Source organism: Rattus norvegicus, chromosome 14 (genome assembly GCF_036323735.1).
Source record: "Rattus norvegicus strain BN/NHsdMcwi chromosome 14, GRCr8, whole genome shotgun sequence".
Classification (NCBI taxonomy): domain Eukaryota; kingdom Metazoa; phylum Chordata; class Mammalia; order Rodentia; family Muridae; genus Rattus; species Rattus norvegicus.
This window is the reverse complement of record NC_086032.1, coordinates 24,268,303-24,295,048: the sequence shown is the minus strand read 5'-3', so window position 1 is coordinate 24,295,048 and position 26,746 is coordinate 24,268,303. Positions and strand designations below refer to the sequence as shown.

The 26,746-nt window shown below is 35.4% G+C and overlaps 1 protein-coding gene across 10 annotated transcripts in view; it reads right to left on the bottom strand.

The window, feature by feature from the left end:
• Positions 1 to 26,746, bottom strand: part of Epha5 (EPH receptor A5) — a 367,455-nt gene that overhangs the window by 79,806 nt on the left and 260,903 nt on the right. For 6 of the 10 annotated variants that reach the window (XM_063273652.1, XM_063273653.1, XM_063273655.1 and 3 more), the window contains 3 exons: positions 18,235 to 18,359; positions 12,375 to 12,534; positions 300 to 405 (listed from right to left, as the gene is read on the bottom strand). In XM_063273652.1, the coding sequence (XP_063129722.1) occupies positions 300 to 405; positions 12,375 to 12,534; positions 18,235 to 18,359 (391 nt within the window). The remainder of the gene's footprint in view (positions 1 to 299; positions 406 to 12,374; positions 12,535 to 18,234; positions 18,360 to 26,746) is intronic. The other 4 variants (XM_063273654.1, XM_063273660.1, NM_001169137.3 and 1 more) reach the window with 1 other exon arrangement.

Below are 26,746 nucleotides of genomic sequence, written 5' to 3'. Positions count from 1 at the left end.
ATTAGAAATACATTGTATTATCAAAAGCAGTATGGCTCTATTAATATCAGAGTACATGGTATCATGTTAGTGCTGTTCCTGTGCAGCCTAGAGAGGATGTTAAGAAGGGGAGAATGTGTGTGATAACAACTGGCAGCAGTACATAAAAGATAAGACTTAAGAACTAAGGCACACATAGACATTATCTACTGGCATGCTGTTTCTTTGATTTGTTTTAGGATGTGCTTAACAGCTTCCTAGTTGGATCAAGGTGAAGAGGGGAGCAGCTGCAAAGGTTCAGAAACTCTTTCCTCCCTTACCTGCCACTGAGGAGGAAGCCGATCATCACTGCCAACAAGATGACTCCCACCGTCACTGACACCGCAATGATGGGAATCTGGCTTTGATCATTAGATGCTGCAACTGCTGATAGAAGACAGAGAAAAAGGAACTTGTAGTTAAAGGGACCACAAGCACTCAAAACGTGAGCTGCTTCACAGTAGGTAATGGTTTCATGGTTTAGGCAATTCACACAAACCCAGCTATGGTTCCCTTATAATACCTGATCTCAGAAGGCATCAGAAGGAGAAAATGTTTACTCACCAAATATAAAACAAGGGCATCACTAGACAGTGATTATTTCTGCCTATCATAAAAATAGAGTGAAGATTTCACAGTACCTGGGTACCACATTTTACAAGGTTAAGGGGAATATTGTCTGTGACTTCAAACACACTCATGTATATAAGAAAGTGTTGAACATTCAGGGTTTAACATTTTGAGAGTTCCCAGCTGCTATTCTCTAGCAAAATGTGTTAACTCAGGAGTTCCTTTCTGCAGAAAAATGCCCAAAATAATAGGGCTTTGACCTTGCAGAAATAAAACACAATACAAAAATTCTAAATATAACTTAATAGTGTAACTCCATGCAGAATATGAGTCACTGTATTTTATATGTAAGATCACTGAAAATATCAAACTTTAAGGCTTTCTGAATAGATTAGATAAATTTACAATGCTTGTTTTACTATACATTTTAAATAAATGGATTTAGAGATTTTTAACTTCATCCATACAAATGTTACAATGTAAATATAAAATGTTGAAGTAGTTGTATCTAAATAGGTATGATATTTTTTCTTTTAATATCTAAGAAGCATGTACAGCAAATCTAATTTCCTTTAGGTTTCCTTGTCCTCTGAATAGGGTACCTAACGCATGTATGTCTTGTTTAGTGACAGAATCATTTTGGTGATTCAGAGCAGTGCTTGTAAAACTTCACAATACCAAGTACATGAACTACAATGGCTAATAATACCAAGTAAATTTTGTTTGCTTTTTACCACCTCTTTGTTCTATATAACTTGTAACTTCACATCTCTCTGTATTGTCTTGTAAGCCTACATTGTTTCTGTCCAAGGTGAGCTCATTTTATAACCAACTCCTTGCCTTGACCTACATATCAGCCCAGTCAGGACATTCTATAGACTCAGATATTTTCAACAGCTTATATAAGTAAACAACAGAATGAGTTTGACCCAGATACTTACACCCAACCAACGGACAGAAGCTGGGGACCCATGTGGTTGAGTTAGTCAAAGGCTGGAAGAAGATGAGGAAGAGGAATACCCCATTAGAAGACCAGCAATCTCAACTAACCTGGACCCCCGAGATCTCTCAGACACTGAACCACCAGCCTGGCAGCATACACCAGCTGATATGAGGCCCCAGACACATATACAGCAGAGAACTTCCTGGCCTGGTCTTAATGAGAGAAGATGCGCCTAATCCTCAAGAGGCTTGAGGCCCCAAGGAGTGGGGAAGCCTATAGGGTTGGGGTTGAAGGTAAAGGAGTGGATATCCCCTTGGAGATGGAGGAAGAGGAATGGGATGAGGGACTGTCAGAGGATGGACCAGAAGGGGGATAATGACTGGACTGTAGAAAAAAAAAAAGGTTAAAGATATTTTTTTTTAATTAAGAAAGTAGAAAATCAAAATTCTATTCTTAGGCCACAAGCAGTGTAAGACTATTTGCAGTGTACAAGTCCACCTCCTTACCTTCCCTTTTCTTGTCTTTTCTAATATGTGCTTGTTTTGATTTTACGTTTATGTGTGCTCTACTTGTACTGGTGGCAGTGTACCCCATCTGAGCCTGTTACCCTCAGAGGCCAGAAGAGGGCATTAGATCTCCTAGAGTTACAAATGATTGAGTGCCTTCTTGTGGGTGGTGAGAATTATACCTAAGACCTCTACAAGAATTGCCACTGCTCTCAAACACTGAGCTATCTCTCCATCTTCTAATTTTGGCTAATAATCACAGTTCAAAGGATTTTACAAAATGCTCAAGTATTGATTCATTCATTCATTTATTCATTCATTCGTGTGTGTGTGTGTGTGTGTGTGTGTGTGTGTGTGTGTGTGTGTTTAGATGTAGCTGTGTTAGTATATGTTTGGAGATCAGAGGATATCTTTTAAGTTTTGTGTTGTTTATTTCTTAGATTTATTTTTGGAGGCAACCACAAACTTACAGAAACCTATGGAAGTCAAGTACAACATTCATTTCTTGAACCATTTGAAAATTTATAGGCATCATACCATGTCACTGAAAGACCATGATTCTGTATAACTCTGAAAAGAGCATACTTTTCATAACTACACTATAAGCACCAGTATCAGGAAGTAAACACTAATTTGAACTTATTTATCCACTAGAGGTCGCCCAAGTTCTTGTAGAAGTCAGTCATGCGCTTATTGACTGGCTGCATTCACTTGCTCTTACTCTCTGAGTCATCTGGATTAATTTACATGCTCTTTAACATGAATGTTTGTATCAACTCATGATCAATTTCAATGAAATGGAACTTAGATATGGAATAGCAATTATTCAGGGAGAAAAACATTCCACTATCACAAACCAGTACCACCAGCCAAGGTTTGATTTACAGATCTTTAAACTCAGATTACATATGGAATTGTGTTTCTCAATCCGCCCTCATACTGTTTCTAAAAAACTACATTTGGTCCATGCAATAGTCCTACATTCATGTGCATACCAGCAGTACAAACTGAACTCTATGAGGTAAAAACAAAGTATACATAGATGGGAGTGAGAAATCTTGAGGGTAAATAAAGTCAGAAATGAATTTGGTTAAATTATAAGAGGAATCAACAATCATCTGTCTTTAATATCTCTCAAAAATAATGGACTCAGCTTACCAATAAAAGGACATAAGATAATAGAATAGATATGCAAACAAGATCCAGCATTTTGCTGCATATAAGGAACACACTTCAATAACAAAGACAGACACTATCTCAGAATAAAACTATCCAAAATAGTCTTCCAAGCAAATGGTCCCAAAACACAAGCTGGAGTTGCCAACCTAATACCCAATGAAATAGACTTTCAACCAAAAGTTATCAAGCTTGATGAGAAAGAACACTTCATATTCATCAAAAAGAAAATCCACCAAGAGTAAGTCTTAGTTCTGAGCATATATGCCCCAAATGCAAGGGCACCCATATTAATAAAATAAACTTTACCAAAGACAAACTTTCCTAAACATACATTGAACCCCACAAAAAAATTGTGGGATACTTCAACAACACACGCTCACCAAAGGACAGGTCATTGAAACAACTGCAAAAAAGAGACAGAGTGAAACAAATAGAGGTTATGAACGAAATGGATTTAACAGATATCTACAGAATATTTTATCCTAAAACAAAAGAATACACCTTCTTTTCAGTGTCTCATGGTACCTTCTCCAAAATCAACAAAATAATTGGTCACAAAACAACCCTCAATCTATCCAAGAAGATTAGGATATCCCTATCAGATTATCACGGCCTAAAGCTGGTCTTCAATAATAGCAAAAGCAACAGAGAACCCACATACATATGGAAACTGAACAGATCTCTACTTAATGATAATTGTAATGAATAAAGAAATTAAAGACTTCCTGGAATTTAATGAAAATGCTGACACATCATACACGAACTTATGAGAGACAATGAAAACAGGGTTAAAGGAAAAGTCATAGCACTAAGTGCATTGATAAAGAAACTGGAGAGATCTTACACTAGCAACATAACAGCAGACCTGAGAGCTCTGGAAAAAAATAAGCAAACTCAGCCAAAAGGAATAGATGGCAGGAAATTGTCAAATTTGGAGCTGAAACCAACCAATTAGAAAAAAGAGAACAATACAAAGAATCAGGAAAACCAAAAGCTGGTTCTTAGAGTGAATCAACAAGATAGATAAACCCCTAGCCAAACTAACTAAAGGGCCCAGAGTGGGTATCCAAATTAAAATAAGAAATGAAAAGGGAGACATATCAACAGAAACTGAGGAAATTAAAAAAAAATCAGATCCTAATACAAAAGCCTATACTCAAAATAACTTGAAAATCTAGATAAAATGGATGGTTTTCAAGTCAGATACCACATACCAAAGTTAAATCAAGAGCAGGTAAACTTTCTGAACAGGATTATATCCCATAAAGAAATAGAAGTCATTAAAAACCTCCACACAAAAAGAGCCCAGGACCAGATGGATTTCATTCAGAATTCTACCAGACCTTCAAAGAATACCTGACACCAATATTCTTCAAACTATTCCGTAAAAAAGAAACAGAAGGAGCACTGTCTAATTCAGTCTATGAAGCCACAATTATTCTGATACCTAAAGCACACAAGGACTCTACCAAAAAAGAGAACTTCAGAAAAATCTGGCTTATGAATAGCAATCAAATATCCTCAATAAAATTCTTGCAAACTGAATTCAAGAATACATCAAAACCATCATTCACCACAATCAAGTAGACTTCATCCCGGGGATGCAAGGTTGTTTCAATATATGAAAACCCATAAATGTAATCCACTGTATAAACAAACTCAAAAAAAATCACATGATCATATCCTTAGATGCAGCAAAAGTATTTGACAAAATACAATACCCCTTCATGTTAAAAGTATAGGAGAGATCAGGAATTCAAGGCTCATACCTAAACATAATAAAACCAATTTACTTTAAACAAACAGCCAATATTAAATTAAGTGGAGAAACACTTGAAGCAACCCCAATAAAATTGGGGACAAGGCAAGGATGCCCATTCTCCCCATATCTATTCAGTATAGTACTGGAATTGCTAGCTAGAGCAATAAGACAAGGAAAAGAGATCAAGGAGATACAACGTGGCAAAGAAGAATTAAAGGTAACATTGTTTGCCGATAATAAGATAGTATACTTAAGCAACCCCCAAAAATTCTACCAGAGATCTTCTCCAGCTAATTAACAACTTCAGCAAAGTGGCTGGATATAAAATTAACTCAAATAAATCAGTAGCCTTTCTTTATACAAATGATAAACAGGCTGAGAAAGAAATTAGGGAAGCAACTCCCTTCACAATAGTAGCAGATAATATAAAATACCTAGGGATAACTCTAACCAAACAAGTGAAAGATGTGTATGATAAGAATTTCCAGTCTCTCAAGAAAGAAATTGAAGGAGATCTCAGAAAATAGAGAGATCTCCCATGCTCATGGATGGGTAGAATTAATATAATAAAAATGTCCATCTAACCAAAGCAATCTACAGATTCAAGGCAATCCCCATCAAAATCCCAACACAATTCTTCAAAGACATGGAAAGAGAAATTCTCGAATACATCTGGAAAGACAAAAAACCCAGAATAGAGAAAACAATTCTTAACAATAAAAGAAGGGATGGGGGGATCACTGTCAGAGCAATAGTAATAAAAACTGCATGGTACTGGTACAGAGACAGATCAGTGAAATAAAATTGATGACCCAGAAATAAAACAACACACCATGCCCCTTTGATCTTTGACAAAGAAACCAAAAATATTCAACGGAGAAAAGAGGAAGCATCTTCAATAAATGCTGCTGGTCTAACTGGCAGTGTGTATATAGAAAAATGAAAATAGACCCATATTTGTTACCATGCACAAAGTTCAAGTCCAAATGGATCAAGGACCTCAACATAAAACCAGATACACTCAATCTAATAGAAGAGAAAGTTGGGAAGAGCCTGGAACTCATTGGCACAGGGTGAAATTTCCTAAACAGAATTCTAATGACATAAAGAATCGATAAATGCGACGTCATGAAACTGGAAAGTTTCTGCAAGGCAAAGGACATAATCAATAAGACAAATCAGTAACTTACAGATTGGGACAAAATCTTTAAAATCTTCACTAATCCTACCTCAATAGAGGGCTAATATCCAAAATATATAAAGTACTCAAAAAGCTAACCACCAAAAATGGGGTATAGTACTAAACTGAGAAATCACCACAAAGGATTCTGAAATGACGGAGAAGCACCTAAAGAAGTGTACGAAGTCCTCAGTGATTGGAGAAATGCAAATTGAAACAACCCTGAGATACATCTTTCACCAGTCAAAATGACTAAGATCAAAGCCTCAGGTGAGAACACGTGTTGGCGAGGGTGTGGAGAAAGAGCAGCACTCCTTCATTGTTGGTAGGATTGCAAACTCGTACAACCACTTTGGAAATCAATTTGGAGGTTCCTCAGAAAATTGGAAATAGAATGTCCTAAAGACCCAGAAATACCGCTCTTGGGAATATACCCAAAAGATGCCCCACCACACCACAGGGATACTTGTTCCACTATGTTCATAGCAGTCTTATATGTGATAACCAGAAGCCGGAAAACAAAACAAAAACAGATGTCCCACCACAGAAGAATAGATGCCGAAAATGTGGTCCATTTACACAATGGAATACTACTCAGCTATTAAGAACAAGGACATCCTGAATTTTACAGGCAAATGGGTGGAACTAGAAAATTCTATGCTGAGTGAAGTAACTCAGACCCAATATGACATGCACGGTATGTACTCACTAATAAGTGGATATTAGCAAAAAAAAAAAAAGTACAGAATATCCAAAATACAGTCTACAGAACTCAAAAAGTCAACATCCTGAAGGACCCAAGTGAGGATGCCTCAGTCCCCCTTGGAAAAGGAAAGGAAGCAACCACAAAAGAGAAGGGAGGGACCTGAGAGGGAAAGGAGATAGGTGTGGAGGGAGAGGGGAACATGATCTGGTATTGGGTGGGGGAAAGGACTGAAGCCCTGAGGGCCAGCAAAAAGAATGGAAACAGGTGACTTCAGGAAGACCCTCAAGAGGTTGGGAGGACCCTCAAGAATGTACCAGAGACCTAGAAAGTGAGAGACTGTCAAAGGGGGTACCCTAGATGAAATGCCCTACAGTAGGGAAATGGAACTTGTTAAGCCCACCTCCAGCAGAAAGACAGGGCATTAAGTGAAGGATGGGGTTGCTATCCCATAGTCAAAACTTTGGCTCCATAAATCTTCCTGTCTGAAAGAAATGCAAGGATGGAAATGGAGAAGAGCCTGAGGAAAAGAAGATCTAATGACTGGCCTAAAGTGGGCTCAAGGGAGGCTCCAAGACCTGACACCATTATTGAGGCTATGGGATGCTTACAAAAATGGACCTATCATGACTGTCCTCCAAAGGACAAGCAGCTGAAAGAGTCAGATACAGATATGTGCACCCAACCAATGAACAGAAGCTGCTGAACCCTCTGGTTGAATTAGGGAAAAGCTGGAGGACACTGAGGATGAGGGTGACCCTGTAGAAGGACCAGCAGTCTCAATTAACCTGGACCCCTGAGATCTCTCAGACACCTGATCACCAACCAGGCAGCATACACCAGCTGAGATGAGGTCCCCAACACATATAGAGCAGAGGACTTTGGGGTCTGGGTTCAGACAGAGAAGATGCATCTAACCCTCAGGAGACTAGAAGCCCCAGAAAGTTTAGAGGTCTAGTGGGGTGAGTGTGGTAGGGACATCCTCATGGAGATGAGGATGGGGTTGAAGGTGTGGATGGGGTTAGTTGGGAGGAGTTATGGAATGTGGAGCAGTCAGAGGGTGGACCAGGAGGGGAATTAAATCTGGAATGTAAAAATGAATAAAAAATTTGAAAAGAATACACTGTACAGTTGTACAAATATTTCAAACAATAAGGAAAATATTTTAAAAATCCCAGTTCAATATTGAATAGGTTCTGTATTACTTCTAGTAGGAGACAACTCCAACTTGAATTCACATATTTGATCCATTCATTTTAAAATAAAAGTATCCCTATAATGAGTCTTGTTCTTATTTCCTGGGCATTAACCATCACTTTCCTACATTTTAGAAATGTCAAGCCTCCTAGAAAAACTAGACTAGTCAAGTTAGACCCTGTGATTTGGCATAAATACACAGTCTCTCTCTCTCTCTCTCTCTCTCTCTCTCTCTCTCTCTCTCTCTCTCTCTCTCTCTCTCTCGTATCATGTCATAGTTAAAATCATTCCTTTTCCATTTTTCTGCCTCTAAGACCTTAATACAATGTCTTAACTGCTAACCTACTTAGGTACGTATGCTTGTTTATCACTTCCTATTTATTTTCTTCTGTTTTATTTACCTTCTTGTTCCTATTTGTCGGCATTTTGAGTGAGTTATATGGACAGAGCCTCATCTAATGAAAGAGTTTATATTGCTCCACCTTTCTCAAAACGTTCTTCTGCTTCTGAGCCTATGTGTGATGTTTGTGAATCTGATGAGTATGTCATTTACATTTCTGCACTATGATAAATAATTTCTCCTTTTGGAACATATATCTCACAACTTAAACTGTGTCTTCCTGTGGCTTGGGTAACCAAAATGGATCATTTCTTTTGTTTCTATTGGCAACATCTATGGATGTTTAATTTCTAGGGCTCTCTGTGCCAGTATCTCACCACAAATCTTTATGTGATTGAACTTGATGAATTCTATGTTCCCTTCCTCCTCCCTCTCTTTTCTTTATTTCTCTACTGCCCTCTCCTTTTTCCTGTCTTCTTCACTTGCTCTCCAATAGATAAAGCTCTGTTTATAATATCAGTTAACAGTTATTAATCCTAAGGTCGAATTTTGGTTTCCAATAATCATATACTTCCAAAGATTAAGTCAGATTTTTTTGTTCAGTAAATATTTCTGTTTATGTGAATAATATTGTCACAGAAACCTGAACACCTTTAAAACTGACACCTACATAGCATTTCTACCCTCACAGTTTGAGAAAAGACATAAACAATATTGTGATTTGTGAATTATTCCTTATAGAATACACAACATCAAAAATTAGTTCTATCAATTGATTGATTTGTTTTCATGAAAAAGCACCAAATTCTATTATTAGTATATTAACCCTAAAAGAATTTATGTTTTCTCCGTCTTAATTACATAGCTGTTTGTTCTTTGGCTATAGAAAAAAAGTGACACCTGGTCACTCTTTTAATCTATTCAATTTGCTAAATATTAAAGATACTAATGTTTAAGTAGTATAGTTTCTCATTGTCTTATGCATATTTAGTAAGTAATAGGCGATCAATAATTTAATTTTTGAAGACCAGATGAGAAATATTTTGAAAACACCAATACAAAGTTTAAAAATACCTTAAAATATGTTGAAAGGTATCATTTAAGAAAATTAGGAATTCTCACGGATTTATTTTCTAGTTTTACTCATTCTACATTTTGTAATTCCTGGGGAAGTCCCCAACTACCTATTTTGTGATATTACAATTTTAAGCTATATTGCTTACGACATGGATGCCTGTACTTATATGTATATCTGCTAACTCCCTCTCTGTTCATTTCTCTGTCTCTGTCTCTGTCTCTGTCTCTGTCTCTGTCTCTGTCTCTGTCTCTCATTCTCTCTCTCTCTCTCTCTCTCTCTCTCTCTCTCTCTCTTTGTGTTTTGCTGGAGAAATTGGCTCAGTGTAAATCAAAACCTAGAACAAAAATAAAAATAATCATGAAGTATGAAGTATATGGAAAATATAATATGGCTCCTCTAAATCCTTGACCTGATGCCAAATTAAAAGGGAAAACACATATTGCTGGTTGAGTGAGAATATCCCCAGTAGACTTTGATGTTTGAACACGTGGTCTACAATTGGTAGAGTTATTTGTGGGGACTTAGGTGATGCAGCATTCTTGAGTAGATACTTCAAGTAGGTCTGAGAGTTAAAACATTGCATCATTTTCGGTTTATTTCATGCTCAAAGTGTGATGTGTCCACTCTTTCTTCCACTCCCACAGTGCCTTGGTTCATGTCTCCCTGCAGTGATGGACTATTACCCACTGAACTCAAATAAATTCTTTCTTTTCTAGATTGCTTTGGCTGTGGTATTTTATCACAGCAACAGAAAAGCAATTGGCACAAAATGCTAATGGATTTCAGTTATCACTAATGAATGAAGTTTTGTTTTTCAATCTGTGGGTACAGTCAGGAAGAGAAACAAAAGGGGATCTTCATGATGGTGCATTATGTATCAGCTTGGAAAATTTATGTCTCCAGAGAAGGGATAAAATTATAAATAATTTAGTGTGAACACAACTTCTATATGCTTCTTTACAAAGCAGTTCAAAAATAGGAAATCAAAATCTCTGGACTTTGTCATTATTAATACCTGGTTCCTCTACTTTGGTTTTCCAAAATGCCATCCCTTAGGGCACTTAAGCACATTGTTTTCCTCTGCTTTCTTATAGAACTGTATCCTAGAGGTGATTTATCATGAAGCTTAAAAGATAATATGTAAAGCACGATATGTATAAATGCTTGCAAAATGTGTACATAGAGATTCAAATAAAAATAATTTCTAATTATAGGTAACAAGAGGCAGACAGTACAGTCTAATAACAATCAAATAATAAGAGGCTATCAACTGGAAAATTGGGGAGGGACACATGATGGGGCTACAAAGGATAGTAGCTGAAAGGGAACACCAAAAAACTACCATTCAGTAAATATAAAGAATGGAGTATTGAATTCCTAAACAAAAGGTAGTGTTTGAACAAATCCCAAACAAAATCATACTTGAGATTTTAAATTTCTGTAATTTTACAGCATTTAATCTTATATGATAATAAATGTGAAATATATACATATGTACACATGTATATATGTATATAGATATATAATGTTTTTATATACTTTCTTCCTAGAGTTTTAGGCTATAGCAGGACTCAACACTAATAGAATATACCTTTAACTAAGGCTATTACAATCAGCAGGTTTCATAACTTATTTTTTCTAAAATTCCATTTTAAGATTAAAGTTTGCAATTAAATAACTTGTATTTCATATTTTATATGTTTTGACTGTGTAAAATGCAATATTAAATTTATTTAAAAGATTTAATTCATTTGAAATATTAAATTTACTTAAAAGCATTTGAATCAAAGTCTGTATTTTTAATTAATCTCAAGCACACAATTGTCTTAAAATAGAAAAGAAGTAATTTCTACCAATGAGATCTTTTTCTTTACAATATGTAATGAGGTAGTGAAGTAGCATTAGGGATCCCATTTGTCACTGAAAAAAATTATTTAAGTAAATCAATTACAAAGGCTTTAAACTGAAAAGCAATTTTTTTCCTTCAGGGCAATGTCTTATGAGTTTTTCTAAAACTGTATTTTAATAATAATTCCAATAGTTATTTAATCCAATAACTATATTCTCATTTTTAAAACTGTGTTTTCTTTTTCAGTGAAAATTATGGAGCTAGGTGAAGCATACACACATAGACATATTCACACAAGTACACAAGGATGCCTGTGTGCACACACACATACATACAGTCACAAATACATACCCACACACATAACATTTTACATTCCTCATGTATGTTTCCTTCTTAACAGAAAACCAATAGTAGCAGCTCATTTGCACATAGACGAAGCGTAGCTTTGTACTCTAATTTAGCATTAATGTGTTTTCTTTAGGACAAGTGATCTAATACCTTTTGTTGAAGCCCGAGGTTATGTTTTATGAAATTGAACAAGAAGTGGGCACCGCAGAGCATTTCAGAACCATTTCCAGATTCTCCATTCCAAGATTCTGACATAGATTTAATTTTTACTTTAGGAAATCAGATTGGATTCTGAAAGCACCGCTTTCTTGTCAAATTCAATGCTAAAGGAAGCTCCCTGTAGAATTTTCCTAGAAAGACTAAAGTAGCATAGTTCAATAAAACAAGTAAAAAGTAAATGGCAATAATTCAATAAAGCATGGCACCTGGGGGAACGGAGTCTTTAAAAGCACGGTTTAAACATTTCTTAAGATGCTTGATGTAGCAGCTCCCGGTGGACCAAAGCAAGGAGGCGAGACACACAGTGTTAACCTACAGACCTACTATTATAGCATGGCAGAGGCCTCCTACCTGAAGGGGTCGGGACTGGAGAGATGGGAAAGAATGGAGCTGACAGAGAGCCCCGGGAGCCTATCGATCCACGGACTCTCTTCTGGTAACCATTACGGAGACAAGAGCTGGCAGTAATTAAAATGACTTACACACTGGTGTGGTTTCAAACTCAAACCGTCGACTGAAGACGCCGTAGCCTGCTGCTGTACGTGCTCGAATTTGGAAGACATACACAGACGCAGGTTTCAGGCCCTCTGCCGTAATAGTGGTCTCTTTAGACTTGATAATTGTGTAGCTGGTCTCTTGGTCCTTGAATCGTACACGTAATACAGGCCAAAAAAATAAATAAATAAACAAATCAGTCTTCAACATAGGAAGTAATGACAAAACACAGAAAACTCATAAAATGGACCAGAAACCAAAGACTTTCCGGGTGTTGAAAACCAAACCTAAGCTCGAATTCTTACCCTTGAAGCAGTTTTATTGCTGGAAATATTTCCAAAAGTTGATGACATTGTTTTTACTGATATGTCATACGTGCCTTGGCAATAATAAATTTATAACATTTAATCCCAGTACAAGCGTGTCTAGAGAAAGGGTTAAGGGCATGTCTGGCCTTCAGAAGACTCAAGATCAGTTCTCAGCTCCCAATAGAATGACAAGCGACCACCTGTAACTCCAGTTTCAACTGGTCTGAGGCCCTTTTCTTAAGTCTAGAGGCTCTTGCCCAGACACACACCCAGAAACCCACCCCCAACACACACACACAGAATGAATCTTTAAAAACATTACAGGAGAGCTTTGTTGAGCAGACGGCATTTTTCTAAGACTACGTGCTTGTTTCTGAGGAATGCCGTCTTGCAGTACACCTAACGTATTTGTTCATCTCACATCATGCTGAAATTTTCTCCTGTGCGCTCATGTTAGATGTAAGCTTTAAATCTACGAATTAGATTTTTAATCATATTTAAAGCAGGTGAGAAGAAAAGGGTGCTTCCAACACACCTGAAGTTTGACTGATTTGATCTAAACCTGGGAAGCAGTAAAGAAAATCTCAAGAATACAGGACGTTTTATTTTCATTTTATAAAAGGTCCTGTTGTAAGGGAAATCGAGTTACTCAGTGGTTACAAATAGAACACGCATTCAAAAAAGAGTTGGAAGCTAAACAAAGAAAATATGTTCCCACTGGAGAGACAACTGAAGTCTTCACCAACCATGTGGCCCCTCTGTGTCTGAGGATGATCGGCAGAAGTTACCGCGACACTGATCGCAAACTGACATGCTGTTATAGTATGGTCACTTTTACTTTGGAATACAATCTATTGCCTGAATGTCTTTATCAGAATGTGGCAAGAATGAAACAAGTAAGGAGCATGAAGACCGATTATGGATCAATATACATGATTCAAGGGACGCTCAACTCATCCATTGTTCCACTTTATCAAGGTAACTTCTAACCACTCTCTGTTTCACCACCAATACTACATAAGACTTAAACCTGTAAGCACACTGGTCCTAAAGCTAATCAGTCCTCACACACATACCTCATGCTATCAAATTACCGTGAACTTAGTTATATCCAAATTCACCTCTAGATAAGGATGGTCTAGTTTCTAATAGAAATAGGTTTTCTGATTCTTTTCGGACTATTGTTGATCTTTTGTTTTGAATGCACAGATTAAGAGCTTAATCTGTAAAATATTGAGAAAATCCAGCATTTTTTATAGGGGAGTTAAAGTACATAATTAAATGTCAGAAGGTGAGGCTTAATAGCAATTTCTTTATTCATGAGCTCTTCTTCTTCTTCTTCTTCTTCTTCTTCTTCTTCTTCTACTACTACTACTACTACTACTACTACTACTACTACTACTACTACTACTATCCATTGTGTTGGTGCTAAGAGGACAGCAGTGAAAAACTGTCATTCCTTGAGGAGTCTTAAATATTGTAAAGAGTGTTTTAATAATCTATTGTAGTTACTGAGGGTTCATAGGATGCTCAAGTATATGACTGAATAAGCCCAATTATACCATTCACTATTTTTTAATTTTGAGTCTAAATATCATAAGTTCTAAGTGACACATTTTCTGTTTGGCTATGACTGTAGCAATAACTTTAAGTAGAAAATGATTCAATATCTGTTTGCTAATATTATTTTTAGCTCTTTGAAGAAAGTTTAACTTTGTGAAGAGAAATATAGCAAAAGCTACTGTTTATCTAAATATATATTACCTATGGTTTTGAGTTTTTTCTCATAAACATAAAACAATAAAGATTTTAATATAAAATAAGAATGATGTTTTAACAGCACAGGAGTGTTGACACTTGAATTCTAAATATATGATTAACGTGCACTTATAAGGCTCCAGTCTTCTTATTTAAAGTGGAAATGAAAGTCTATCAATAGAGAGGAAAATCACAACACAATAAATGGATAACTTTGATGACTCAAAACCTTTTATGGTTGAAACTAAGATAAAACAACAATAAAATGCATCATGTAAATATATTGCATTTTTTTTCATCAAAATAAAGTCATTACACAAAACCTCTAGGGGTATTTGAAGTAATGTGTGACTCAACACCAATTCCACAAAAGACGACATTGTTTGATTTTATGATGAACAAATCTTAGTTATTTCTATATCTAAATCTGGTTGCCCTCTGTCTTGATGAGTTAGCTCAATACCATATTTAAAAACATAACAGTAAAGACTTTATGGAAGTGAGGAAAACCAATATTTTACACCACTAATACAGTCAGTATTGGAGAAAATTTATGTTCCCTTCAATTTCTAAATCACTGTAGCAAGGTAATTTTCATCTGGTTACAAACTATATCTGTAGATATATGTAGACCTCTTCAGCAACCACAGACACCTGGCTGCCAAATCGTTGGTCAGGGTGGGGACATTCACTGCAGTGGTGCCCCAGCTGAGCAAATGAGCTACATTACCCAGCTGCTTCCTGAACACTGCTCACATGTAGTGAGGGAGGGCCCAGCAAAAGAAGCCAGCTGGCAAGCCGCCTGTCAAGGGGCAGCTTCCCCTTTTCTTCTGCCTTTAATTAAGCGATGGCAATAAGCCCATCACCAGGCCAGAGCAGAGGAGTCCAATGACCTCTATTAAAGCAGGGCAATGGTGGGGAAATGTGCCAGCTGGCAAGTGTATGTGCCCTAGATGGCTGTGCCACCTGTGGCTGGCCAAAAGCCATCCAATAACAGAGCGGTGTCACTCTGAAGTTTCCAAATGAGCTCTGGAAATCTACCAAAACTCCCACTTCAACATGGTATAAAGGCTCATTATCTCTTCCATTCTCTAAGTGTTAGGACAATCTTTATGTGTATATGAGGATATTAAATAATTTAATTTAATAAAAGTTCAGGAAACTAATAAAATTAACAAAAGGAATTTATAACATTTATCAAATACCATACATATTGTTACTTTTAAGAGTATACATAGGCAATTTATTTTTATTACTGTATTTTACCCTTATAAAATAGAAAGTGTTTTCCCAAATCAAGTGATTCAATATGTGTGTGTGTGTGTGTGTGTGTGTGTGTGTGTGTGTGTGCACATGTGAATGCTATTGTGTATACAGGTATACACAGGTTCACATTTGCAATTGTGCACATAGGTTTGAAGACCAGAAGGCAATCTCTCGGTGGCATCTTCTGAAATGTTGTCTACTTCCATTGAGACTGTCTTCCATTTAATTAAAGCTCAAAGGAAGTTAAACAAGTAGTTAGCCAGGAAGTCCCAGAGGTCCTCATGCATCACACTCCAGAATACTGGGATTACAAGCATACGTCACCACACGTGGAATTGTCACATGGATCCTAGGTATCAAAATCATGTCTATACACATTTTCAGCAAGTGTTTTGCCAACTGAGATTTCTCCAGGCTTCAAATAATTTTTCTTACTCTCAATCACTGAGGTAATAAAATATATAAATCTGCAATTGTATGCAAATTATTAAAGAACAGATCGTGTTGAACGTCAGATAATGAAAAAGAAATTTTATTTTGAGGAAAAGCATTCCAGAACATGGATGAAGCTCACCAGGAGTAGCAACAGAAAGTAACTCTTCCCAAGCTACATTTAATATCTGTGTTCGATCAGAAGCAGCAGTTTAAAGAATGAAAGAGACAGACATCTTTTGCGATCCTGAGTCATGCACATATTCTTGAAACCCATAAATAAAGACGAGGTTATGAACCAGGGAGGCAGGGAAGGAATTCTAGGTGTAAGAGCATGAGTAATGTTAATTGGTCTACATCATCGGTTGAATACAAAAAAACCATGTAAACACACAAACATATATTAAATGCTTAGTGTTAGTGCTAATAAACTATGTTTCAGTATTGATAATGACATATGATCATTTATATAGCTTTTGGTATAAAGATATCAATGTTAAAATTTATTTTAATAAAAATAATGTTTGGATATATAAAACGTTTATAGTGAAAGTTTACATATGTTTCTTTATGTGTAGTCTATGTAACTTTGCATTGTGTGGATTAGTAATGCTTACAAAACCAAATAACAAATGTAATCTTAATTTACAAATCATTACTTAGGCTATGTGTTTATATTTCAGATATCTGGTATTAAAAGGCAATTATCTCAGAATAATGGAAATCAGTGAAGCCGCTATATTTCACCACATTAACTCCAATTTTGTTGACTGAAAAACCTTATCAACCATGCTGCAAAATATTTTATTTCAAAGATGCTCTCTTCATGTATTTTAGTGCATTCGATGCTACATTTTTTGGTGTGGATAACTACACACCCAGGAAGATAGTGGGAGAGGAGAATAAGAATAAATTAAAATGGGACACGAATGGAGTTGACTTGATGAAAATAAGGTCTCTTATTCTCATTTTGAAACTGGTTTGAACTATCTAACTTCTACTCTTCAATAGAACTCAATTTATTCTAAGGACATCCTATTAGATAGCCACACAAAATCATATTTAGATGGTGACTTCATTATTTCAGCCACCTATGCCAGTCTATAGGTAGAAATGATAAACTTACTCTGAGCTGCCAAAAATTTGATCCTCTTTCAATAGCTTACTTGAGTCAAAACAAAATAAGAGGGTAATAACAATTGTGTGAGTGTGTGTGTGTGTGTGTGTGTGTGTGTGTGTCTTTAATTTTTAGGTATTAATTTAAGTCATAAGTTATTCAGGAAAGCATAAGAAATCATGAAAACAGAATATAAATAAAACATGTCCAATAGTTTTTCCTCAAAAATTTAACTTATGTAGAGTATTAGACTGTGTGTGTGTGTGTGTGTGTGAATTTCTCATACCTTAACAGAACCATTATTGTGGGGAAGTTACTGGCCATAAACACAAATAGTTTTGCTTGTATACTATTGCATTCACTATTGAAAATCAACAAGTTAAAACTTTACTACACTTTCAAAATGACTTATGATTTCTCTCTCTCTCTAGATAGATAGTATATAGATAGATACATAGATACATAGATACATAGATAGATATAGATATACTATTTTGTGTGTTTTCTGAACATATGTCTATATGTGGATAAGAGTGCACACACGCATATGCATTTGGAGACCAGAGTTTGAGATATTGAGTCATCCTGGTCTTCCATTCACCTGACTCAATGTTGTAGCCTCACCAACATCACTAGCATGGCTTAATAGCTTCCTTACGGACCTCAACCCTTACTGTGATTTCTGATACAGAAACTTCATGTGGTCGCCATACCCACTTGACAATTATTTGGGTTCTGTGAATCCAACCTCAGTTTTGTATGCTTGAGGTGACAGGACTTTTATTCATGAACTGCCACCATAGAATGTGACAAGAAGGGCACACTGGAGGTATCTGGAGTGTGACAGAAAAACAGGTTTGTATTGATTTACACATAAGCATACAACTCCCTCTTCTACTAATCTAGAAGTGAAGTTGCTAAAGTGGAAAGAAAAACAGAAAAAGATCTGTATTTTCCTAGTCCCACCTTTTCAAAGTACTTGATTTCGTACTCCAGGATGATCCCATTGGGGCGATCTGGCTCTTGCCAAGACAAAGAAATGCTGTTCTTTGCGATCTTCCCCTTCTTCACGTTGGTGACTGGAGAAGGAGCTGTAAGACAACACAAATAAATAATAACATGGTTAATAGAGTCTTGAAATTGCAACCTACACTGTGTAAAGATCGGCGTGTTATTGTATTACTATTATTACATTATTACATTTTTATCTTTACTGGAAAAAGTTATTTTTCTGACGAAAGTTGTTAAGGAATATTAATACTTAGGGCTGTAGATAGTTAGCTAACACTCCTGATAACCACGTAATAGAATTATAGCTCTCCTAGACTCCTATCTTTACAGTCTCCTCAAATGTAGACAAATAATTTTACCTTATATTTTAGAGAATATAGATTCCTGATGATAGCATTTTATGAAAACGTGTTTAATAAAATGCACTAAGCATTCAATATCCTGGGTTTCCAAATTGTATAGATTCTTTAACCTGAGTTCCTCTTATAGAAATATACATGTTATTTGCTAGATAACATTTTTTGTTTTGCTAGTTTATGTTTACAAATATTACTGATATTTAACATTTGTTATTTATTATATTAGATGTTAAAGAATAAATTATTATATAGGTCATATTTAAGGTATTCTATAAAGCATATTATATCGCAAAATAAAAAAGAAAGAAAATTGTTTTCTTGTTTCCCCATTTATTTCATCACAAATCACACTTGTGATGTTGTTAATATCTACTAGAATGTTTATTAGTTAACTAATTCTAATGAAAATGCAGAAACCAATATATTCCTTCCTATATATCTGAATCCATGAGATCACAACACATTTGAAATTTAGCCATAAATCCATATTTATCATGTGCTAAGATATTTTGTCAGGATCTTTGGGTATGATGAAACAAAGAGTTAATATTTTTCCCTAACAGGAGCAAACTCAATATAGGATTATAAAATAAATGAAAAATCTCAATCGAGTAGTGGTGTGCATCTATATCCTGATATTCTAGAGAACTGGTTTTGAGTCTTAAAGATACAAAAGTTGACACTTTCCATTTTTACGTAAATGGTTTACTACAGTCAAGTCCCATCTACAACTACATTTTGGCTAATGATAAAACAAGTATGGATTCAATATTCCATAAGACTGTATGGTCCATAGTGGTAATGGCTATGCTGTGTATATTACATAATGTTTTCACACAACTAAACCACCTAATGTAACAGAGTACATTCTCACAAAGCAGAAATAAATATATTTTGCAAGGTTACCTATGAAAGCCAACATAATGTAGAAGCCATGTTAGTTTTTTTTAAATAGCATTGATTTATGAGCTAATTTCAGAAGTAAACTCTATGTTCAGAGAACATACAATTATCCCCCAAATATTTTCAATACACAGATTAATAGTGGCTGAATATGCATATGAAGGAAACATTTACATGAAGATCTGGCTGTGTGTGTGAAAATGTGGATGGGTGCATTGAAAGATGTTACACTAGTGGATAATAGATTTTAGTATAAGTGATGCCTGCATAAGGAGTGGTATATAATAGGAAAGAAGACCTTAATTAGAAACATTGTGAAGTTAAATGTGTGTGTGTGTGTGTGTGTGTGTGTATGTGTGTGTGTGTATTTATACACAAATATATGTGCCCATCTCTTAAATAGAATTGTGTATATAACATAATTTGTAATACATTATATTTTTATTTTATTTCTTGATTATATAAAAAGATGTTTAAATTTAAATCTGGTGATTTTTCAAATTTTTGAAACCTGAATAAGACATAATATGAGACATAGTACACCACACTAAGGCAAAGTTAGGAAATAAAAAAGGCCAAATCCTAACAATCAGGATGGAATAATTTGTTATGTATTTGCATCCATCAGAGTTAATCACAAACTTCCTAGATTTTGAAGAATGTTTGATTTAGAAAATGTCAAGGTTTTTAAATTCAGCTCTTGGAGGTTACAACAGAAATGGAGCTACAGTCAGCTAAAGGGAAAGAAGCCATAATATAAGAGAGGGAAGGATGCCAGTCAAATAACACTTGGTTTGTTTGTTTGGTATTTTTTTATTTTTAATAAAATCTCTGGGAATCATATCTTATATATACCTAGCTTGATATAAATAATTGGATGCGGTAATCCAAATGATCTTCAAAACAATATAGATTAACAATGTAGGCCTTGGCTGCCTCTTAGAAATTGAGAGTGTCAACTGTTACTGAAGACACTACACTCTTAGAATATAGGACATGTATGATTTGATATGGAACTAACCTAAAAGCTTTTCTCCTGTGGTCTAATATGAAAACATTATTCAGGATACCAAGGGAGAGAAAAATAAAGATTTCTATTGGCCCATAACACCTATGAACCACAAAACGTTACCAGTATGATAAAAGGTGCAGTAACTTACACTCAGATGTTGGTAGCAACCCCTAGCTGTCTAATTGGATTTAAGGCCCACATAATTGGAGAGAAATCAAGCTTTGTACTGGAAACCAACCTGTTAGTTACATCATGGATCAGAGTGCCTGGGGGAATCGGGTTCTTCTACTGCCTCTTTTCTAGGCTAGCATAATCCTTTACTACGTGACTCCTATTGTTATGCCTACAGATAAGTGTAGTGAACGAAGACTGTCTCCTTTACTAAATATTTTAGGATATAGCATAATCTTCCCTTCCTATAAACACTCCCATATATCCATCCTTGCTCACTTTAAAATTCATAGTCTTTTTATTTATTGCTATTAAATGTCTGTATGTCCACATTCATACTTACACATTCCTAATTAATACCTACTCAATCTTCATAATGATACTTCTATGTTTGATAATGGGCTGACCATTTTGGTATTACAAATAATTGGTGGAGTCTTCCTGGGAAAGTTTATTTCTCCCTCTCTTAGCATTCCTCAGTTTCCTAGAGTTCTTTGTGTAAGGTTGAAGCCCTAGGGATTTTCTCTATCTACTTCAGCATATATATTGTTGTTTCCCATGTTAAGCTTATATTTTGGCATGTTGTTCTGACTTCATGAGCGTAGCTTCTAATTTTTCTAGGAGATTTAATCTCATACAGCAAGGACACTGATCTTCTGGGTCTTAGAATTTTCCAACCCCACCGTTTGCAATGGTAGCTGGGCCTTAGATGTAGGAGTGTTTTGTATATGTACCCACTGAGACTGATTCGATAAACAATGAAGATGTGGCATACATAGACTGTGGAATATTATTCAGCTTTGATGAAAACTAAAATCAGGAATTTACGTGTAAATGAACAGATTTAGAAAATATGACCATACGTGGATTAATCCAGACAAAGAAAGAAAAATGCCACATATTCTTTATAATTGGAAGCTCTTAGCTCCAAATCTTTGATGTGGGAATATATCCAGGAAAAACTGCAAATCAGAATATAAAGGAGGATCATTGCCAGGATAAGGGCATTATAGAGCAATAGAGAGGGGAGGAGCAGAGTACAAGTTATTTCATCAGTGAAATATGAATAAAAGGCTCTTTAGGGAGAGAAATGGAGAAATACAGAAAAAAGAGGAAGGAAGACAAAATAACAATAAGGACACCTGAAAAAGTCATAAGATGTCATAGTATTAACCATTTATTTAAAAGTCTATAATGCATGTAATTTTGGGTATAAATATACATACATACTTTTAATGATCTTTTCTCATTTTGGCTGACAACGCAATATCCAAGAACCAATGACTACCTAACCAAATTCCAATACAAGAAATACAAATTCTTGGGCTGAAGAAATGACTCAACTCTTAAAGGCTAGGCTCACAACCAAAAATATAAGAAATACAAATTCTTTTGAGTTTTTGGTCAGAGGTATCCTAGAATTTCCCAAATCATAACAGCCATTGATATTGTTTTGGTTGTTTCCAGATGCAGAAAGTAAATTTATTTTGTTGAAGATACAGTTCATTTGAGAAAGAAGGTCTAGAGGTTCCTGTGCTGGAACTGACCTCAATGTTTCCTCCCTGAGAATTAGCTTTCATGGTGTCAGAAGGCAATTTGCAAGTTCCCGAAAGAAGGAGGCAAGAAATAACCATATACATTCATGTTGCCTATGAATCGCATTGAAGACCAACATGGCAAAACAACCCTTATGGGTGCAGTAGTGCCATGCATACTGGATTGGTAATGATCAGCTGCCTAATGGGACTTAAGATCTACTAAACAAGAGGGAGATTTTGGTACTGCAAACCTATGTAACTAGTTAGTGCTAGTAAGGTCACGGAGTTGGAGGAGAGCCTATAACCGCTACTTTACTAAACTTGCATATTCCTTAATGGCAATCTCAATATTTGTTCTTATACCCAGAGATATTGTTGTCAAGATAATTTCTGTTTGCAACAGATAGCAACAATTGTAAAATGTCATAACCAGTAAAAATACTTATATACATTCTATTACAACCAAGAGAGACTGTGGAAACCACAACTGCAGACAACCTTGAAAGTAACCAATCATAAGGACCCCAACTCCAACTTTAACATCACGGTTCCTGGACCTTTGGCTTAGGGAACAACCTGGAAGATGGGCAGTAAGACTGTAAAAGTCAAAATACCGTGGGAAAAGATGGTGAAACAGTCTCTTCGAGAAAGAGGAAAATAAACGAGATGGGGAAAATAGTAATATTAGTGGATATATTAACATAAAAAGGACACTTTAATAGTCCTTATCCCAGGACAAAGAGCTGTAAGATACAATTAACTGTTGAAAGGAGTAGTAAGCTTTTTCACAGATGACAGCTCCACCCCCTCACACCTCCCTTATTGGTTGTTCAATGCAGAGTGGTCAGTCTGGATACCACATATACACAGACAGCCAAAGCAGACAACAGAAAAGATTCGTAACTCATAACGCAGTGTTTATGCATGTACACATCATATATGGATAGATATGTTCAAACACATACATACAAATATATACGAGCACATTTATGTATAAAACAACTATAATAAAACAAAAAGAGACTATCAACTTGAGGGGTCTAGCATGCCAGAATTTTTAAGGAGGGGACTAAAGAGGTCTGAGGGAGCACTTGAAGGGGAGAAGTGATGTAATTTCATGACAACAAAAGATACTTAGAAAAATGTTCTTCAAAATAATGCTTCAGAATCAAATAAAAAGAAAAGTTCTGAGCACGAAACAGATCCAGAATAACTTTCTCTGGGGCCAGAGTAATTCTGCATCATCTGGTTATAGATGGTAATTGTATGGGCATTGACAGTGTCTTTGGTCATAATGGTGGTGAAGTAATGTGAGTGATGGTAGCCCATCACCACTAGAAATTATTTTGTGGATATCATTAAAACAAAATAACTGTTACCATATCTGACAGTGTCTCAGGGTATGCTCGTATCTTTGTTCATTCCCTTAACAATATGCCTTACCCATCTTCTGTCATCAGAGCCCCAAATGGTGGCACACAACCATTGGTAATTCTGATCAGAATAGATTTGACATCTACTTCTAGCCACAACAAATATGGGAAACATACATAGCACATACGTTCCTGCAAGTAGAACATTTACATCCACAAAATGAAAATAAATAGAGATTTGGGGTTGGGTTTTAAATTCAGTAAATTTTACAAACTGTTGTTTAATGACGTCAATCATAACCTATTACTGTCTCTGTGTAAGATAAGGAAAAACTAAGGTACTAATAAGAGAAAGGAGACAATGAAAAATCAAAAAAAAAAAGCAGTTATAAATACTCAAAGGTGCAACTCTTAGCCATGTGAAGCAATATTCCAAAATGTGCATCATGAGTCTATATGTGAGCTGACCTAGACATAACAAATGAGATTTTAAACACTGAGCCCTTAGGGTACAAAACTATTCTTTTGTGGAATATTTCTACATTAAAATTGTAAATAAAATTAAACTTGAGATAGTTCATATTTATAAAAAAGAACATAGTAAAAGGATCCTACCACACTTATAGTAAACAGTGTGAATTTGTAGTGTATCTACTACTACTGTCATAAGTTGACATTAATAGATCAAAAGCCAAATTTCATCCAACACTCAGACTTACTTTTTACTCAATGTCAAATTTTTATTTTATTTTTTTTTAGTCACAGAGAGCTATCCAGTATCATTCAGTACCATCTATTCTAATGTTTTAGGATCTTCATAAATCTAAGAGCATTCAATCTTCCTTGTTAATAAATTTGCATTTTGAGGGACACACTGAAAATAGATTTTGTATGTTTCTACTGTATGTTTTATATTTGGGGTATACATTTTAGCAGAGAGCATATTAGAAGGAAACAGGAGAGATAATTTTTAATTTTATTAAAGTATGTCAGGGTGAAATACAGTCAGGATATTATCACTGTTGGGTTAACTTGGTCTATCTGTTGAAATAGTAATTAATCATTTTCCCCACTGAGTAGACAACTTTCTTTGAGATTTTACATTGTATGTTATATGAGGAGGCATTACTAGCAGTCCATGTTTAAGAAGTAGAAATTTATTAACTGCACCTATGAGGATAGGCTATCTGATTAATTATTGAGAATTCCTCAGCATGGTAAATTTATCTATACTTTATATTGCTATTATTTATTAGCTTATTTATTTGTTTACATAAGTAGATGCATTTAAATTTTATTATTAACTATGTTCAAATATTTTAGTTTAAACTCCAATTATAAATGCTCTGAACACTGAAAGATATTTAGGATGTCTCTTTGAAATATTTATACTATTATGGATGAGCCTATTTTACAGTATCATATTGTATTCTGATACTAGAGAATCTGAGGCTCTAGTTCATACGGCTTCAGTCCCTGAATCAGTCATTTCTCAAAAAAAGAACTACAAATTATTTATTTACATATTTATTTGTTTGTTGGTTTGCTTGCTAATTGTAAGAGCATCACTGAAACCAAGATCTGCTATTATATGCATTTTTTGACTCTGAGATGTGTGTGTGTGTGTGTGTGTGTGTGTGTGTGTGTGTATATATATATGCACATATTTATTTTGACCTATGTTTGAATAGGACATGAACATGGTTCTACACTGATATTAGTCATACTCAGCTTTTACAAAGGTCATTTCAGCCTCTCCTCTTAGTTATTTGCAACCTCTCACTACAACAATGACACTCCCCACTGGCCAGTGGGCTTACTTACCTGTTTATTTTTAGTACATAATTTAATGTCTTAGGAATTATCAATCAGTATGTCTTTATTTTGTTGATAATGATATAACATAGTAATCTCAATGAAATAAAATACAATTTACATGTCTCTGCTGTTAATTGCACAAAATCAAAAGGTTCTCTCAGTTTTTCCAATGTAGAAACAAAGTTTAATCCACAAGGGTCCCAACTCAAATACAGCAGTGGAGTAAGACCTGGCTTCATACCATAATGTGGTAAGCAACTGATCCTGAATGATGTCAGTGATTAAGCTCCTATTGTACTTTTTAGCCTCCATAGTAGGCAGCTAAAATGATGTAATTTAGTTCTCTGAATTATCAATTTAAATAGAGGCTAACAAAATGATTTGCAGCAATATCTCATATAAAATATTATATGTATCAAGATATCTGATTAATGTACTTTCCTGACTCTTTAATCTTTTCATCCTTCATCAAAATCATTCGTGGCATTTTCTCAGAATGATAATTAAAATACAGGAATTTTGGTTTGGGTTTTGTTTTTTCTGCCCCTAGATGATTTCTTAACTGTACACTGAGAGTAACAGGCAGTTATCCACATTATTGATGAACCAAAGCCCTTGACTATTAAGTGTTAAAGGATCTTAACTTTATTTAGTACAGTCAGAATAATGCATTGTTTGTTTCTTAAAGCGGCATTAAAGCATGGTGGAGGTATGAGTTTTAACTGTGTTGAATGCAATAAAAACCAACATTCTTCATCTCCTAGAGCTCATGCTGATTGTGCAGACAAAACTAATTCTAAAAAGCCCTATACATTGCTTTACACACACACACACACACACACACACACACACACAGAGAGAGAGAGAGAGAGAGAGAGAGAGAGAGAGAGAGAGAGAGAGACAGTTAATGTTACCAGAAAATTTAATGTAGTCTTAGCCTATGATTATCCATGGTGCTTAAGGTCATCACCTTAAGTTATTTAACTCTCATCCAAGAGTCCCTTTCTTGGGTGGGGGAGTTGGCATAGTTGTTAAGAGTACTCATTGCTTCAGAGAGGACCTGACTTCATTCCCAGACCAACATGTACATTTAGTGAGCAATTTGAGACGCAACTTACATTTAGATTGTTCTTAAGTACTAGATTGCCCCTAAGTACTTGAATAAAATGCGAGTTGTTCAAAATATTTTGAACCATAAACCTATATATATATATATATATATATAAATATGTGTAGTAATTTATCTGTATGGAAATATATGGAAATATAACAATTTAAAGGTAGAAAGCATGG